The 18,036-nt window shown below is 43.1% G+C and overlaps 1 protein-coding gene across 5 annotated transcripts; it reads right to left on the bottom strand.

Annotated features, from left to right (window-relative positions):
- Window positions 1–441: 441 nt before the first annotated feature.
- On the bottom strand, window positions 442–18,012 carry LOC140703775 (uncharacterized). Of its 5 annotated transcripts, none has more exons than XM_078387110.1 (3): window positions 17,782–18,012; window positions 8,034–8,175; window positions 442–3,804 (listed from the first exon to the last, which is right to left on the bottom strand). In XM_078387110.1, exon 3 carries the CDS (start codon window positions 3,472–3,474, stop codon window positions 1,738–1,740), a length of 1,737 nt encoding a protein of 578 aa, XP_078243236.1. In that variant the 5' UTR covers window positions 3,475–3,804; window positions 8,034–8,175; window positions 17,782–18,012; the 3' UTR covers window positions 442–1,737. The 5 variants fall into 5 exon arrangements, with proteins under 5 accessions (XP_078243236.1, XP_078243237.1, XP_078243238.1 ...); XM_078387111.1 differs by having other exon boundaries at window positions 8,034–8,172; XM_078387112.1 differs by lacking the exon at window positions 17,782–18,012 and adding an exon at window positions 13,759–17,543.
- Between the last annotated feature and the right edge of the window lie 24 nt (window positions 18,013–18,036).

Below are 18,036 nucleotides of genomic sequence, written 5' to 3'. Positions count from 1 at the left end.
AACCAAATCAAATAATAACAGGGAAAGCAGGTATCCTCATATTGTATTCCAACCTCGGGAAATCTGTTCTGGTCACTAATACTCTCACAAATTTTTCCCTATACTGTATAATCGCAGTACAATGTGCTTTATTAATCCTGCTTTCATTTTACTTTCAGAGCCGATCCTGGTCAGTGGAAAAGCAGATCATGAAAGAGGGTGGCAGCCTGTGCTGGATGGGGAGCAAGATCTTCTGGAACCACGCTGGAGAGATCTCCACAAGGACAAAATGCTGGAGATTTCTCGAAATGAGGTCTCTCCAGGTAAGGATCCCTTTTCCACCTGGGCACAAATTGTGACTGTTATTTCTATCATGCTACTGTTTATAGAAGTGGCCAAACTTTCAAAGCTTCAAAGAAGGTCACAACAAATAATCCAAGAACCAGCAGTCAACCTCAGAGCTGTTTTGCAATACAGGCTATTTATTGGAGACAATGATCATGGAATGGCACAATTCCCCTCAAGGCGAACCTGGCCAAAGGTACCTTCCCAAATGATGGCCTTTTCTGCTCTGGTCACCCCTGGATTCTTACAGCGTTTCTTAGCAGAAATCACGGTTTTAGGAGAGTAATTTGCAGTCCAGGCAGTCCAGAATTAACTCACGCACAGTCCAGCAGCATTTCCTTCAGCAACGTGTATTTACAGCAGTATTTACAGCATTCTGGCAGCATAACATGTAGAAGTGATCTTCAAGCAGGAAGATACAACTGACTGTGCAATTCACACTTATATACACATATAGAACCAATCAGATCACACATTGCATCATCCCTGAGTTGCATCAGCCATGAGTTGCATCAGCACTGCGGAGTCATCCTGACTTAGTTTTAACACACCTGTTCAATATGGATTCTCATTAATCCACTCTATTCTGCTCAGGCCTGTAATTTTCCTTGACACTTTTATTACCCTTTTACTGACTCCAAGACTGGCCTTTCCAATCTAAATCACTACACATTCTAAGCAGTCCATTTTATGATCTGGTGTTGATTTCTGGTTGTCCCTTTTTTCAACATTGTGGTTAATTTCTGTGGTTAATTTCCTGACTGCTGAAATAGTTTCTCTTTTTACTCAGAAGAGAAAATGTTACATTCCAGGATACAGTAGAAGTCCCGTCTCCCTGTTACAAGTCCATTTCTTGATTAATATAGCTAATTAATATATAGTCCCTCCTCTTCACTTTTCATAGCAAATCAATATACTTTGTCCAGAAAGTGAATAAGGATCTTGATGTGAAGGCTTTATTAAAATGGCAAACATCCAAACTCTGGTCTAATTCTTAATAACTCTATCCTATCATTCTTAAAGCATAAAACAGAGGAAAATTCTAATCCTATGGTTAAGAAAATTACACTATTTAATTTCTAAAAAAGCATTTCCCAACATTAAAAAAAGCCACCACAAATTGATGGGTTACAGATTGTATTCTAATTAGCTTATAAATGCTCAAATACTCACAAACTATGAAAAGCTGCTTTGTATAACTTCTTCAAGGCTTATTTTCATTCAAAACAATTAAATTTAAATCTGAATGTCATTCCCAATAAAATCCTCACCAGAAAAAGGCAGCTCTCTAACAAAAATATTTAATTTTGCCCATCAAGATGAACACCTGAAAGAAGAAAAATCACAACATTGTTCTTCGAGCAAACATCTTCTAACAGTTGTTTCTCTCACACTTCATAATTCCATGCACATCTACAGTTTTTCCCCTGTGTGAGTTCTTTGATGTAAATGCAAGGATTTGCAGTGACTGAAGCTCTTCCCACATTCCATGCATTTATATGGTTTCTCCCCAGTGTGAGTTCTTCGATGGGAACTCAAGGTACTACTCTGACTGAAGCTCTTCCCACATTCCATGCATTTATATGGTTTCTCCCCAGTGTGAGTTCTTTGATGTGATTTAAGGGTACTGTTATCACTAAAGCTCTTTCCACATTCCATGCATGTATATGGTTTCTCCCCAGTGTGAGTTCTTCGATGGGAACTCAGGTGAACTTGCCGACTGCAGTTCTTCCCACATTCCATGCATTTATATGGTTTCTCCCCAGTGTGAGTTCTTCGATGTAAACTCAAGGTACCACTCTGACTGAAGGTCTTCCCACATTCCATGCATTTATATGGTTTCTCCCCAGTGTGAGTTCTTTGATGTGATTTAAGGGTATTGTTATCACTAAAGCTCTTTCCACATTCCATGCATTTATAAGGTTTCTCTCCAGTGTGAGTTCTTTGATGTAAACTCAAGGCACCGCTCTGACTGAAGCTCTTTCCACATTCCATACATTTATATGGTTTCTCTCCAGTGTGAGTTCTTCGATGGGAACTCAGGAAAACTCTACGACGGAAGCTCTTTCCACATTCCATGCATTTATATGGTTTCTCCCCAGTGTGAATTCTTAGATGTAAACTCAAGGTACCCCTCTGACCGAAGCTCTTTCCACAATCCAAGCATTTATATGGTTTCTCCCCAGTGTGAATTCTTAGATGGGAACTAAGGCTATCCTTCTGACTGAAGCTCTTCCCACATTCCAAGCATTTATATGGTTTCTCCCCAGTGTGAGTTCTTTGATGTAAACTCAGGTGATCTTGCCGACTGAAGCTCTTTCCACATTCCATGCATTTATATGGTCTCTCCCCAGTGTGAGTTCTTTGATGTAAACTCAAGGAGTTGCTGTGACTGAAGCTCTTTCCACATTCCATGCATTTATATGGTTTCTCCCCAGTGTGAGTTCTTTGATGTGAACTGAAGTTACTGCTTTTACTGAAGCACTTCCCACATTCCATGCATTTATATGGTTTCTCCCCAGTGTGAATTCTTAGATGGGAACTAAGACTATCGCTCTGACTGAAGTTCTTCCCACATTCCATGCATTTATATGGTTTCTCCCCAGTGTGAGTTCTTTGATGGGAACTCAGGTGAACTTGCCGACTGAAGTTCTTCCCACATTCCATGCATTTATATGGTCTCTCCCCAGTGTGAGTTCTTTGATGTAAACTCAAGGAGTTGCTGTGACTGAAGCTCTTTCCACATTCCATGCATTTATATGGTTTCTCCCCAGTGTGAGTTCTTTGATGTGAACTCAGGTGAACTTGCCGACTGAAGTTCTTCCCACATTCCATGCATTTATATGGTTTCTCCCCAGTGTGCGTTCTTTGATGTGAACTCAGGTGAACTCTCTGACTAAAGCTCTTCCCACATTCCGTGCATTTATATGGTTTTTCCCCAGTGTGAGTTCTTTGATGTAAATTAAGTTTACTGCTGTGACTGAAGCTCTTTCCACATTCCATGCATGTATATGGTTTCTCTCCAGTGTGCATTCTTTGATGGCAACTGAGCGTACTGCTCTTTCTGAAGCTCTTTCCACACTGTAGGCATTTGTATTGTCTCTCACCTCTCAGGGATTTTTCACGTGAAGTACATTCACTGTGCATCATTATGCTATTCCCTTTTTCTATGCATTGACTTTGTTTCTCTAGGTGAGCTATGTCAAATCCACTGTCATCTGAGGCACCCTTGAATGTTAACCTGCTCAGGGAAACTTTTGTCCTTACTTTTCCTTGTTGATTTTTTCATGTGATCAGAAGTGCATCAACTTCAATAGCAGGAGAAGCTGGAGTTTTCTTTATCTCTTTTTTTCCTGGGTTCCTTTCTTCCTTTTTCTTCCTTTTAATGTGTAAAGAATTTTTTTGTTGCTCCACACTAGGGTTTTCTTTTTAATGAAAGAATAACTGGCTTCACAGAATTGCAGTTGTCCTCTTCATCGCCTGATGGAGGGGGAAAAAAAGAGATGAAATAGTGCAACATAAAAGAAATACCTTACTTGTATTCGCAAAGGCTTTCACAGCCGGAATCTAATGGTTGTTGTGGGTTTTTTGGGCTCTTTGGCTGTGTTTTTGTCAGGTGAGTGTATGTTTGGCCTGGATCAGGTGAAGAATCAGAGAGAGAGTTAGGATACAAAGATGGAAACCAACAGAACCAGAGGAACTATGGGACTTTGTATTTCCAGCTGGAAGCCCTCATTGTGAGAGATTCAACTTTTGCTGAACTAAATTGACAAAAACCATCTGCCACTGGGGGTAGAGTCAAGGGGATTAAGAAGACCCTGGTATGGAGAGCCTCCTGAGCAAAGCAGATTCCATACCTGTCCACTAAGTGATGGAAGACATGTCAGACCAAAAGCATTCCATACTTCATAATAAGTGATAAGAACCAGGTATCTAGGGGCAAACAAAGGAAACTCTACCACGTATGCCCTGTGAGCAACCTGAGACAAAGAAATGTCTTTTACGCATGCTCTATTATAAAAAAAACTGTCCAAATAGAATATAAGAAGAGGAGTCTAGGAGAACATTAGTCTGTCTGTTTTGCCTGTTAGCCTATCTGTCTGCTGAGACCAAAAAGCTTTTGGAACCAACTACCTTCTTTGGAACTTGGACAATGTAGATAAAGACTTCTCTCTCTTTCGTGAGTATGTATGTGGTGTGAATGTGCTGAATGCATAAAACCCCTTTATTTAGAATTGTAATCAATAGGTAATAAAGTATATTCATTTTACATTTATTAATGTGTCTTGTGAGGTCCTTTGCTGTTTAATATTGTTCTTCTTGGGATACAAAAGAACCAGTAGTCACCCTTTCGTGACATTTTGAAGGTTGTTCTTCCTAATGTTTCACCAGTTTCTGTGGCTGGCATCTTCAGAGGACAGCACTCTGTGCTCTGCTCTGGTGTAGTTTGTTTGGGACTCCCAATCAACCAAACAAACTACAACAGAGCACAGAGTGCTGTCCTCTGATGATGCCGGCCACAGATGTGATAATATGTGTTTGTGAAGCTATAGTGTGTTTCTTAGATGGATTATGTAGTCATGTAACTGTCTTCAAGGAATCCATTTTGAATCAATGTGTGCGTCTGTGCTAGAAGTTTCAAGATGCAGCTCTCAGGCTCTTATCTGGTTACTAGGAGACTGGAGAGAAGAATTTCCGAAGTCAAAACATTCCACCAGTAACATTAATAACACCTGACCTTATTCATGGGAATCTGAGGCGGAGACAGACACTTTTCCCTTCATCCTGATTGGTTTTCCTCTGGAAGGAGGAGAAGGGGGATGATAGAGCCGTGGGTTGTAAAATGGAGGATTGCTGAGACAGAGAGAGAGAGGGCCTTTTTCTTAACATGGATTAGTATGGCTTTTCTCCAACATGGATGGAGAATAGCTACCCATTTCGATGGACTACAATGGACTTTGCAGTTCCTGATGGACTATGGAATTCCTGGATACATAAGAATGTAGCTTTCTTATAAGATAGAAGGAAGGTCTAGCCTTTCATATAGATTAGTGTTCATTTCTTTGTTTTATTTTTCTAGCTGAAGTTTGTTAAATGTTCTAATGGCTTATTTGGAAATGTTTTTAAATGCTATGCTTTGCAATAAACTGAATTCTTTCTAGATCTATATTTTTCTAATAAAAACAATAATGCATAAGATCCTAAGTTTGGTCTCTTGAACAGAATAGCGTGAATATTTAGCTACCTATTTTTGGCCACAAATTCACTACCTTGAGCCCATTATTTTCCCTGAGTTCTGACTCATGGTTTATTGTGTGGTTCTTACTGGTTCTTTAATGGGGATAGATTTGGGAAAGGAATGTCAGGGGACATCCTAGGTGAGAGAAGGGCTCATCTCATCTCAGAGTACCTGAATTCTGGAAACTCTCTATTCTGGCCTTGTCTGTTCTCCTAGGAGGAAGACAAAGCTTACAACAGAGACTGGTGAAACGTTAGGAAGAACAACCTTCAGAACACGGCCAAAGTGCCCGAAAAACCCACAACAACCAAATACCTTACTTGTTTGGAGGATTTCAAATCCCCAGGACCACATGAACTGCATCCAAGGATATTGAACGAACTGGCTGAAGAAATTGCAGAACCACTGTCTAATATTCTCTTGTCATCATGGGAGGTGGGTGAAGAGCCAGGCAGGTGGAGGAGAGCTGACACTCTTCCTATCTTCAAAAAGGGGAACTAGGGAACTGCAGACCAGTCAGCCTGACATCCATCTCAGGGAAAATTCTTGAGCCGATTACAAAGCAGACACTCTGCATGCAACTTGAAAACAATGCAGTAAGAAATGAAAGCCAAAATAGAAAGACTGAAGGAACTGGGCACGTTTGGCTTTGAGAAAAGGAGCCTGAGGTGAGAGACATAATTCCCCCCTTTTCCCAACATGGCAAACAGTTTATACTGTGTATTGGTCTGGTCTCTGTGGTTTGTTATTTGTTTTCTTTTGTTAAGTTCTGTCTAATAATTTTTCCTCACTTGATCCTAATTTCTACTGGTCTTACATAATTGGAGAACTCCTCTTCACCTTCTGATGGGACGGCTTCCTGCACAAAAGCTGGTCCGTGCCCATCTAAGGACAAAACGATCCAAAGCCAGTACAGTGGACCCTTGACTTACAGACGGCTTGACTTACAGACCAGAAAAAAACCAAAAATGGAACAAAAATGGCCTGTTACAGGATTAATCGGTTTTCAATGCACTGTAGGTCAATGGAGTCTTGACTTACAGACTTTTTGACTCGAGAACCGCCTTCCAATACGGATTAAGTTCTCAAGTTCTTAAGTTCTGTATTTAGAAAATTGATAGAAATGAAAGTCAGAGGGATGATTGAAAACCTCGTGCTAAGAACATCACAGGAGGTTCAGAGTGGTTCCCCCACTTGACAGCGGGACCGTCCCTAACATCCAGAAAATAGTGGGAACCGAACGATTCAATCATAACAGACCGTCTAATCTCTCAGGACTTAGTCAATTCAATTTCTGAATGGGAAGGACATTTAGGGTCCCTCTGATGTCCTGAAAACTCCTGGAACCTCCGGCTGCTTGCACGGGGACTACAGATGGTATGCTCATTGCTTGTTACAGGAAGTGCTGAAGGGTTCAAGAATGGGTTCTAGAAGAGGGAGGAAGGTGTACTTAAGGGATGGAATGGTTTACATTTTAATTCAAGTCTGATGAATTAACCTATCTAATACATCAATAATATGAAATCCAAAACAGATATCCGAGTTTAAATCCCACTGACTACTGCTTTTGCTGTACTATCACTTGAGGGGGTAGGGGAGATGTAAATTAACCTGGAAATTTAGCTAATACCTTAACTATTGACCCAATAAAACTATAATTAGAACTTCAAATTTTATAATTGATCAACCCTACTTAAAATTATTTCAACAACCAAAACTGATTAACTGTGAAATTATATCATGGCAATGATTCATTGACTCTTTTTTCCAAGTGATAATTATTTATATTTCTAAAGAATGAAAGACAATCCATCATATTACAAATAATACATACAAAGCTATTCCCCACAATTCTCCAAATCACGTTTATACCAACCCCCCTCACCTTTTAAAGAAATATTGACCAACAATCAGTAGTGGGATTCAGCAGGTTCACACCGGTTCTACAGAACCGGTACCTAATATACTAAGGGTTTTGCAGAACTGTTTGCTGGCCTGCTGAATCCCACCACTGCTCTCCTCCCCTCCCGCCCATCGCAGCAACGTTGGGATTGCCAGTGCCTGAGTGTGTGCCTTGGAGCCTTCAGAGTCTCTTGCTGCTGGCTTTGCGGGGGGAGGTGCGAGGGGGAAGGGGAGAGATTTATTGGCAGCTGCCACCATGCTTGGATTGACCCGCCGCTGCTGCCGCCTCTACAAGCCGCGCTCTGCTCGGAGCCGGAGGATGGGCATCTGGGAGAGGGCTCGGCAACCTCTCACCTGCTTCTCCTGCCACCCGACACGGAGGTTGCTTGCCATCCCTTCTAGAGCTGCCCAAGAACCTCCTCCGCTGCCGCCTCCTCGGTGAGCACTGGCCCTTGGCTGCCTGAGGCGTGGGAGTCCCCCCTCCTCCCCTCCCCTGCTTTTCCCACCCCTCCCTGCTCTCCCTTCCCCTTCATGGCACGCGTGTCAGGTTCCCCGTGAGGTAACTCACCCTCAGCATGGAGCTGGTTCCGGCTGCCTTCCATGAGGAACACTAGGCATTTTTTCTTCTGGGTAGGCATGTGTGGGAATTTTCTTTGTTAAATTATGTCATATGAAGTCTCCAACATTTTCAAAATTCTGCATATATTCTGCTGAAAATATTGAGGTTTTTTTTTAAAATTAACTAAATGTACAAAAAGGTCCCTGTTGTTTCTTGATAGTCTAACAGTCTGAAATCTAGCAAGATCAAGTGTGTTCAGGCTGCAGTTCAAAAATTTCACTGCTCTGAGAATACAACATCCAATATGACTACTGACCATAGCAGCTGGGAGATTCTGGGCATTCCCCTTTGAAACAGGTAACTGTTCTATTCTGCATCTCTTCCTCCCCAAAATGCCTATTTTCTTTCTGTTTCCTTTATATCCTCTGAGACAATATACAGTAATGCCAACTACTATACAGAGAGAAAAAACATCTTCTGGGAGAGCAAAAATGCAGCTTTATTGCAGCCTGTGCATTCTTAAATTAGGTGTAACTTACTCCAGGTGGAGGGGAAGTACATCAGATTGCTTTTATGGTCCTAGGGCAACTATCACTTGCTTAGCCAAGTAGCTGTGTGGCTTTATAACCTATGTGTCCAGTGACTAGTTGTTTCTATAGCTACCAATATAAAAACACTAATGTGAGAAATTCCCATCACAAAGCATCTGGCAGTGTCCCACACCTTCATTTTCTTATGTAGATTTCCCAAAGGCCAGGAATAGATCTGCATTTTCTGCTTGCTTTTCTTTCTTCATTTCCCTGTCTTTCTCCTTTTTTTAAAAAAAATATCCACCTCACTTAGAAGCCTTTTAAATGTCATGAAGGCATTTCCAGGTCTTGTCGAGATTTACTTTGGGTGTTTTTTGTAGTAATTATAATACCTTCACAATCCTTACACAGATGAGATTCGCAGAACACCCTTCTCCCATTTTAATTCTCACTTTTTTGCAAACACCTTGTCTTTGGTTCTTGTGCCCTCACCTGATTTTGAACTGAAAAACAAGTAGGAGTGTTTAAAAGTTTTATTAACTTGGGAGCATTTTAATATAAGTGTACCATGCCAGCACCAAAGCTACTATGCTGGTTGTCAGTGGAATGAGTGTGTTTCCAATATATTGGTCAGAAGACACCCCCCCACACACACTTCATTGCAGGAGATCGGCTGCTAATATCATTCCACCTTGCTTAGGGTATTAGTTGGCAAAATTGCATTCTCTTTCTCAACTCCATAGCAGGTGTAGAATCTTGAAGCACAAAATTCTTATGCTCTGTACCAGGACATTTTGAGCTAGCTAAGGTAAAAGGCAATATGACATCCCTCCTATCTGTCTGCTGAAAATGACCACACTGAGGATTCAGTCTTCACTTAAGTCTGCTAATATATCAGCAGTATGTTTGGGATTGCTACAAAGAACATTCTCCCTGCAAAGCACAGTCAGCATATACTTGTTTTGAGTAAAAATTACATAAAATAATTGTCCAGGAAAGGCATGGCAAATAGATGATTACTAGAAGACAAGTTTTGTTTTTTCTGTCCTTGATTTATGATGCTAAATGTAATAGGAAAGCAGGTGGCAGGAGGGAGTTAGATAGGAGACCACCAGGCAAACCTTATCAAATGAGTAAGACGGGCTGGATATAAAGACAATGACACCCACACAATTCTATCAGCGAGAGACCATATTCGTTCAGCTCTGTAGCTATAGCACCAGCTCCAGTAGAAGTCTGAAGATGTGGTTGCCTCACAGGGGATTTAACTCCTGAAGTCACTGCTAATTTTCACTTTATAATTTGCACTTCAATACAGATTTTTCAGTGCCCAACCGCATGCAGGTTCTGTTAAGTTTGAAGCTCAGATGTATGCAATGTTCGTTTTGTGACTCTTGAAAATATGCTGGAATCAGTGTCAGGCTTGACCTCGTGGCATTATATTCCTAGTTGCCATTCCCCACTTCTTTAAATGTTACACACACATATTTGTTCTTGGGTATCTTGTCAAAGCACAAAATGAAAATGAGAACCAGTGCATATAGTCAGAAGAAATAACAACCACTTTCATGTACAGGTGTAATGATGTCAGTGTTCTCTCCATTTGCCTGTATTCTATCTATCTGTGTCTAAGTACATTTGTTATCAGTAAAAGGTTGCAACCTTTTCTACTGTGGCATCCTCTAGAATCTCTAGATGTCTTAGGTTACAGCTCCCATCATACTGAGTGGGGTTAAAAACATCTTTGAAGTATTAGGTTAGGAAGCAGACCAGCTGCGCCATCTATTTTTCCCCCCATGCTCATCAACATCCATTGGTAAGAGACATATGTATTTCGGTATATCTTTTGGTATAGTTAAAATGGTCATTAGGACATAGAACCTTTTGTTAATTTATTTGAATCCCACCACTGCCAACAATCTAATTTTTTTTTCCAAGCCAAATGTCTCAAAGTCTATTTTGTCGGCCTATTTTAATAATGGCTTCCAATTTTCAGTGAATTTACTGTGGCTTATTTCTCCTCTATGTAATCGAACTTTATTAGTCATTTTTTCCATCAGCATTGTATGCCGTATTTTACTTGTGAATGCTTGCAATGAGAGATCTTGGGCTTTTTCCCGATTTTTAACGATTTCAGATCTTGCGGTGCCTATAAGATTTGCAACTAATTCTTTATATTCTAGTTTCTCATTTCCCCTTGTGAATATTGAAAATAACAATAATGTTTCATTAATATCTATTTTTTGATTAGTCAGTGTCTCTATCCATCCAATTACCTCATGCCAAAATGCTTCTATTTTGGGGCAAGAGATCCACATGTGTTCCAGAGTTCCTTTTTGTCCACAGTTCCTCCAACATTTATCAGATATATCTTCATTAATTCTATGTAGCTTTGTCAGGTACAGATGCCACCGATGCACTACCTTCAGAACCATTTCTTTCACACTTGCTGATATAGATTTATATGGGTATTTTTCCCAAATTCCTGTCCAAATTTCCTCAGGCATATTAATATTTAAATTTGTTTCCCACACTGTTTTAGATCCTCCACATTTTCCATATTCTTTCTCAATAATGCTTTTATATATTAGTGAGGTTAGTCCTCTCTTTTTATTTTTATCTTTTTGAATATAATATTGTTCAAATTCAGTTAATGTTCTTAGAAAGCCAGGTTTTTGTTGTAAGTGCATAGCGAAACTTCTCATTTGTTTTATTTGTAGCCAATTGATTTTTATTTGCTTTGTTTTCTCTTCTATTTGCCTAATAGTAATTGGTTCCCCTCAATCAAATATGTCATTAATTCTATATATTCCACTTTGTTTCCATTCCTTAAATTGTGCATATTTCTCTTTAGACTTAAAATCTGGTTGATCCAAGAGGGGACATAAAGGGGATACTGGGGGGGCAACGCTTTACTATCTTTTCTCCATATCCTTAATGTTTCAGAAATGAATGGGTTCTGTATTTATTCTCCTTTTCCAACAAGTCTCATCAATTTGTATAAGTTTAATAATTTGGTTTATTTGCAAAACTTCATAATATTTTCGGAGCTGTGGTATCCCTAATCCCCCCCTTTTGACCCTGTCGATATTTGACACTATTTATGAATCTTATCTTCTTTCCCTTTCCTGCAATAAAATTTTCTAGCTTTCCTTGCCATAGTTTTACTTTTTTTTGTATCTGGCTGTAATGGAATATTTTGGAATAGAAACTGAAATTTTGGTTATATATAAGATTTAATCAAAGTGATTCTCCCCAGCATTGATAGGTTCAAATTGACCCACTTTGTCATTTTTTCTTTTGCAAATTTAAATAGATTTTTATAGTTTCTGTAGATTAATTAAGGTTTTTTGTTACCCATATTCCTAAGTACAGTGGTGCCTCGCATAGCGAGGTTAATCCGTTCCGGATTAACCTTCGCTATGCGAAAACATCGCTAAACGGGACTAAAAAAGCCATAGAAACGCATTGAACTTCGTTCAATGCGTTCCTATGGCTTGAAAACTCACCGTTAAGCGATGTTTCTTCCATAGCGCCGCCATTTTCGCGCCCTCGGTAAGCGAGGGCAGGGCGCGAAAATGCGGCGCGGACCTTCCGGCGGCCATTTTGGAACCGCCGATCAGCTGTTCTCCCCCGCTTCGTTTTGCGAAGATCGCTAAGCGAATCGCTTAGCGATCATCGCAAAGCGAAAAATCGCCATAGGGGCCATCGCTGAGCGAATGCTCCAGCAATGGCCCGGACCCCCTCGCTATGCGAATTCATCGCATAGCGAAGCACTCACTAAGCGAGGCACCACTGTATTTAAAACTTGAATAGCATAACTCTAAATGAGATGCTTTTAAAATTTCATTTTGTTCTATAATAGGGATATTTAAACATAATAATTTAGATTTTTGGAAATTAATTTTTAAACCTGTATATTGACTATATTCCAGCTTAAGGCGGGTGGTATCTACCTAGTGAGGTGCAATGACCTCTCCCATCGCCAGAAGTAGCCCCTGGGTGTCATGCTCTACGCCAATTGAGCAAAGACTTATAACCGGTAACTGCTACTTCCTGTGTTGTTTTGACGCTGTATGCAAAGCTGGAGTGTCCTCTCCAAAGCACGAAGCCTGGGTAAAATAATATGGAGGATAGACTGTTACCCAAGCAGCAAATCCCCCCTCTCCACGTTGCTGAAATAGTCCAGTGGAAAAGCGAGAGCCAATACAACTGGTTCCAGCAACGTCACAGGAGTTGGCAGAATGACACAAACTACCTCCATAATTCCGGCTCCAAATCTTGTCTCGAGGTTATCTCCTGAAGCCTTTTCCATCAGCGGATATAGCCACAAGGCAGTGGAGGTTTAAAGTCAGAGTTTTCCTTCTCCTAGATGGGCTGCCTTCCAGGGCTGACGAGCCCCACCTACCCGGCCTGCTCTCTAATAGTGTGGAGGTATGCAATGTTAATTGCCATTCCTCTTAATCAAGTTAGGGTAAAAAATAGGATTAGAGAATTTCATGCACCATTAGACATGCTCTCCTGCTCATCCTCCATTAAAGCTGAAACTCTGCCCTCCCTCAGGCCATTCATATTCACCATATTAGGATTGGAGATAGAGTTAGAGTATTGAATTGGGGGCATCCCAATTCAAGCCACTAGGCCCTCCCTCTAGGGCCATGTGATGAGTGAGAACAAAGAGAAAAACAAACCCCTCAGCAGAATACCCATTCATCTGGCCTTTGTCCTCAGCCAAAGCCTCCTAGGCAAATTAGAACAGGTTCCAAGGGCATCCCAATTCAAGCCACTAGGTCCTCCCTCTAGGGCCATGTAATGAATGAGAGCAAAGAGAAAAAAAACAAACGCCTCTGCAGAACACCCATTTACCTGGCCCTCATCCTCAGCCAAAACCTCCCAGGCAAATGAGAAAAGGTTCCAGGGGCATACCAATTCAAGCCACTAGGCCCTCCCTCTAGGGTCATGTGATGAGTGAGAACAAAGAGAAAAAACAAACCCCTCAGCAAATAAAGGTCCACCTAGAAAAAATGCTCCACCAAAGCATCTGCCCAGACATACCTGCACTAGCTTCCTCTTCAAGAAGGGGCCTTAGAGCTCCTGCTCCTAGAAAAAAAGCTGAAGCCCTGCCCCCCATCAGACCATGTGGTCAGGAAAAATAAAGGTCCGCCTAGAAAAAATGTCCCACCAAAGCATCTGCCCAGACATACCTGCCCTAGTATACGCCCATTGTCAATGTTTCTTTCCTCAGCACGGTAGTTGAGAGGGTGGTGGCTGATCAGCTGCGGGCTCTTCTGGATGAAACCAATGCTCTGGATCCATTCCATTCAGACTTTAGGCCGCACCACAATACGGAAATAGCATTGGGTCACCCTGTTTGATGATCTAATGAGGGAGGTCAACAGGGGCAAAATGTCTCTGCTGGTCCTTCTCGATATCTCAGCTGCCCTTGATACCGTCAACCATGCTATTCTCCTGGGGAGGCTCTCCGAATTGGGAATCGGTGGCCTGGTTCTTGCCTGGCTCCGTTCCTTCTTGGAGAACCATCCCCAGAGAGTGCAGATTGGAGGGAGTTTCTCGGCCCTCTGGAGCCTCAATTGTGGGTTTCCGCAGAGCTCTATTATCTCTCCAATGCTGTTTAACTTCTATATGAGGCTGCTGGGAGGGGTCGTCAGGGGATGTGGGGCTTTGTGTCATCCATATGCTGATGATACTCAGCTCTACATCTCCTTTTTCCCAACAACAGTGGATGCTGTCTCATCCCTTGAGCGCTGCTTGGGGGCTGTTCAGCAATGGATGCAGGTGAATGGATTGAGGCTGAATCCGGGCAAGACAGAGGTCCTTCGGGTGGGTGTCCCAGACATCTTTTTGGGGGCGTGACTCTTACCACCAAGAGTGAGGTTCACAGTTTGGGAGTACCTCTGGACCCAGCGCTTACCATCGAGAACCAGATGTCATCAGTGGTCTGTTCCGCACATGTCCACCTTCAGTGGATTGCCCAGCTGCATCCCCATCTTGATGTGAGGGTGCTCACCACTTTGGTCCATGTACTCGTAGTCTCAAGATTAGACCACTGTAATGCGCTGTATGTGGGGCTACCTTTGAGACTGACACAGAATCTTCAGATGATACAAAATGCGGCGGTCAGACTTCTTACAGGGGTGAAAAGGTGCCAACATATTTTCCCCACGCTGGCCGCCGTGCATTGGTTGCCCATTGGTTTCCACGTTGATTTCAACATTCTTACGATGACATATAAAGTCCTAAATGGTTTAGGACCTCGATATCTGGCAGAACGCCTTCTCCCACCAGTTCTGGTAGAGTCACTCATTCCAGCCAAGCCTGGCGGCTGAGGGGCCTAACGCCGAGGGAGGTCCAGAAGGAAAGAACGTGGTGTCATGGGTTGATTTATGTAGTTTAAATCATGTATTGAAGATGGGACATGTAGTTGTGAACAATGTAAAATGGATTCCATATTGGTTCTGTGTATAAATTATTTTGCATGCTGGGAGTGTATTTCCAGAGAGCTGTGGGAATGTTTTTCCTTTAGGCCAGGACAAGCCATTACACTTGTTGTGGCATAGAAGGCGATGGACTGAGAAAACAACACGTGTTTCTCATGAGAAGAGAAGGACGGACTGTTTCCATAACCTTATGCCGTGATTAGTTGACAGCTTGAGAGATGGAGGAGAAGGGTGGTTCGAAGAAGCTTGAAAAAGGAACTTTTACTATGTGCAGAGATTCCTTCTTTTGTTCTACAATTTTTGGTCTATTTTTCCATCATAGATTTTCTAGGTCTGTTTGCCTGCTGCTCCGTGCAGGTAAAGGACTGGGGAAGATGTAGGGAGACAAGGAAGAAAGGGGGGGGGGCTTTATGACTTTCGCCTGCCCTAAGGAAGCCTTTAGTGATTTTAGAGGTATTGTAATTAAAGGAGAATTATTGCTTTATCTATATTTTGTAACAAGCCTTGAAAATGTTAATTTGCTATGCTTTTGCATCAAACTGACTTTATTCTGTAAATTTATATTTTTTCAAAAAAAGTATTAATTATAAAATCTTTTGGTCTCTTGAACAGTGAAGCTGTCATAGCTAAACCCTGAGGGGGAAGCATCATAGATTTTTCCATCATAGATCTTCTAGGTCTGTTTGCCTGCTGCCCAGTGCAGGTAAAGGACTGAGGGAAATGTAGGGAGACCAGGAAGAAAGGAAGGGGGGCTTTATGCCTTTTGCCTACCCTAAGGATGCTTTTAGAGATTTTTAGGGGTTTTTAGAGCTATTGTAATTAAAAGAATTATTGCTTCATTTCTATTTTGTAACAAGCCTTGAAAATAGTAATTTGCTATGCTTTTGCATCAAACTGACTTTATTCTGGGAGAAGAGAAGAAGCCAAAGGATCCCTCTGGAGAGATCCCGGGAGGAAGAGCAAAGGCTTTCCCTCTAGTCGGCTGCCTTTCTCCTTCTTCCATCCGGTGGGGCAGAGAAAGGAGCAGGGTCTGAAGGAAAAAAGCTGGGAGGGTAGGAGGGGCCTTTTGTAAACGGGACAGCTCTGAATGGCCCATTCAGGAGAAAGGCCCCCACCTGTACAAGCCTCTTCCTTGAAGCCAGGAGAGGATCCTCTCCTTGGGGGGAGGGAGATCTCCTTTCTGCCTCTGCCCCAAACCTGTGGCCTTCCTGGCCCTGTTACTTTCTGCCCTGCTTTCCTTTCTGGATAAAACAAAGGCTTTTCCTGTAATGCCACCAGGGAGCCCCCCCAAAAAAAACACACAAAGAGAGAGAAACACACACCAGGAACGCATGAAAGAAATCCCTCCACCCACCTCCCTTCCTGTAGTGGATCCCCAGCCTGGGATATGGTTGGAACGGGGATCTGGTCTGCCCCTCCCTCTTCTCAATCCAGAGGGAGGCAGATTGGGATCCAGAAGAGGATCAGGATGGCAGGCCAGGCATGGGGGGAAGGGAACACTGTCGCCCCCAGCTGACACCCCCAAAGACCCATTTCTGCGACTCCCTCATGTCCCCCTTTTGCAGCACCCTCCCTCCTTCCCTCCCTGCACCCCCCAGGACAGGGGGCCTTTTCGAAGTAACTTTTCTAAGCCTGGACAAAAGGGAGGGTGAGGCCAGGGGGGTTGTATGGAGGAAGGAGCAACTGGGGGGAAGAGCACTGGGGGATGCTCCCTCCTCACCCCCTCTGCCACCACCACCCCAAAAAAGGGTGCTTGCAGGATCTGGGGAAAGAAGGGGGTCTCCTCGCAGGAAAGCCGAGGTCCCCCAACACACATAGACAAAGGGCCCGGGTGTGTTACTCAGGTGGGATGGAGACCCCTCCCCTTTGCAAGGCCTTCACGCGTTGCAGACCGAGTGGGAGGAGGGGGTCCAATCCGGACTGCTTGGTCTTTGAGGAAGGAGCAATTCAGGGGGAGAGAAAGAGCACTGGGGGACCCTCCCTTCTCTCCCCCCCCCAAAGATGGTTGCCTGCACGATCTGGGGAAATAAGTGGGTCTCCTCGCAGAAAAGCCAAGGAGGAGCCACCGAATAGTAGTAAGCAGTTTTATTTTCATGTCAAACACTTCTAACCCTTCACCAGCTTGAGTGGTATAATATACCAGATGGGCGGGATATAAATCAAATCAATCAATCAATCAATGTCTGCAGGCATGGAGAGAGAGCACACTTCGGCAAGTATGGTCTCTGCCCTTACAACACATAAAGAGCCACTTTTATACCCGACGCATATTTTCCCTCTTTATCCCACTGACCAATCCAGTCACGGCGGAGGGCTCACATTCTGCCCATCACACGACTAAACTGCCTATACTCCATTTTGTAAAATCTTCCATTTTGTAAAATCATCCTTCATAACTCTTTATTACTGTATTGTGAACTTAGAACTTTATAGACTAGTTTTATATTACACACAGACAAAGGGCCCGGGTGTCTTACTCGGGCGGGATCGAGACCCCTCCCAGAGACTTCCCATCTGCCCCCCTCCTCCACATTTACCTCATAGGCCTCATCATCCACCCCCACTGAGCGGGTCGGCCGGTGATGATGGGAGCTGGAGACTATCAAGATCTAGGAGGAAGAGGAGGAGGATGATCGGGAGAAAAACAAAATAGGCGCCTTCCCTTTGCAAGGCCTTCGCGCTTTGCAGACTAAGCGGGAGGAGAGAGTCTGTGAGGTGACAGGAGGAGGGGCTCTTTTTTTTCTTAAACAAACCCTCCCGATTGCTTACCTCCTTGCAGCTCCTCTGGCGGGAAACTCGCGAGCAAGCGGCCATTTCCCTGGGGGGGATCCTAGAGGTAGGGGGGCAAGAGGAGGAGGCCGGACTCCCAGCTTCCCACCTCCGGTTCCGCCTCGACCCCCACCCTTTGGAGAGGCTCCTCTTCTTCCCTCCCCTTTGGGAGCTCCTCGGTTTCTCCTCTTTTCCAGCATAGGAAGAAGGGGCGGGGGGAGGAGGAAGAGGGAGGAGAGGAAGGGGCGGATCCTC

This window comes from Pogona vitticeps, chromosome 2 (assembly GCF_051106095.1).
Source record: "Pogona vitticeps strain Pit_001003342236 chromosome 2, PviZW2.1, whole genome shotgun sequence".
In the NCBI taxonomy this organism is placed as follows: Eukaryota; Metazoa; Chordata; class Lepidosauria; order Squamata; family Agamidae; genus Pogona; species Pogona vitticeps.
The sequence above is the reverse complement of the archived record's forward strand: the minus strand, read 5'-3'. Positions and strand labels throughout refer to the sequence as shown.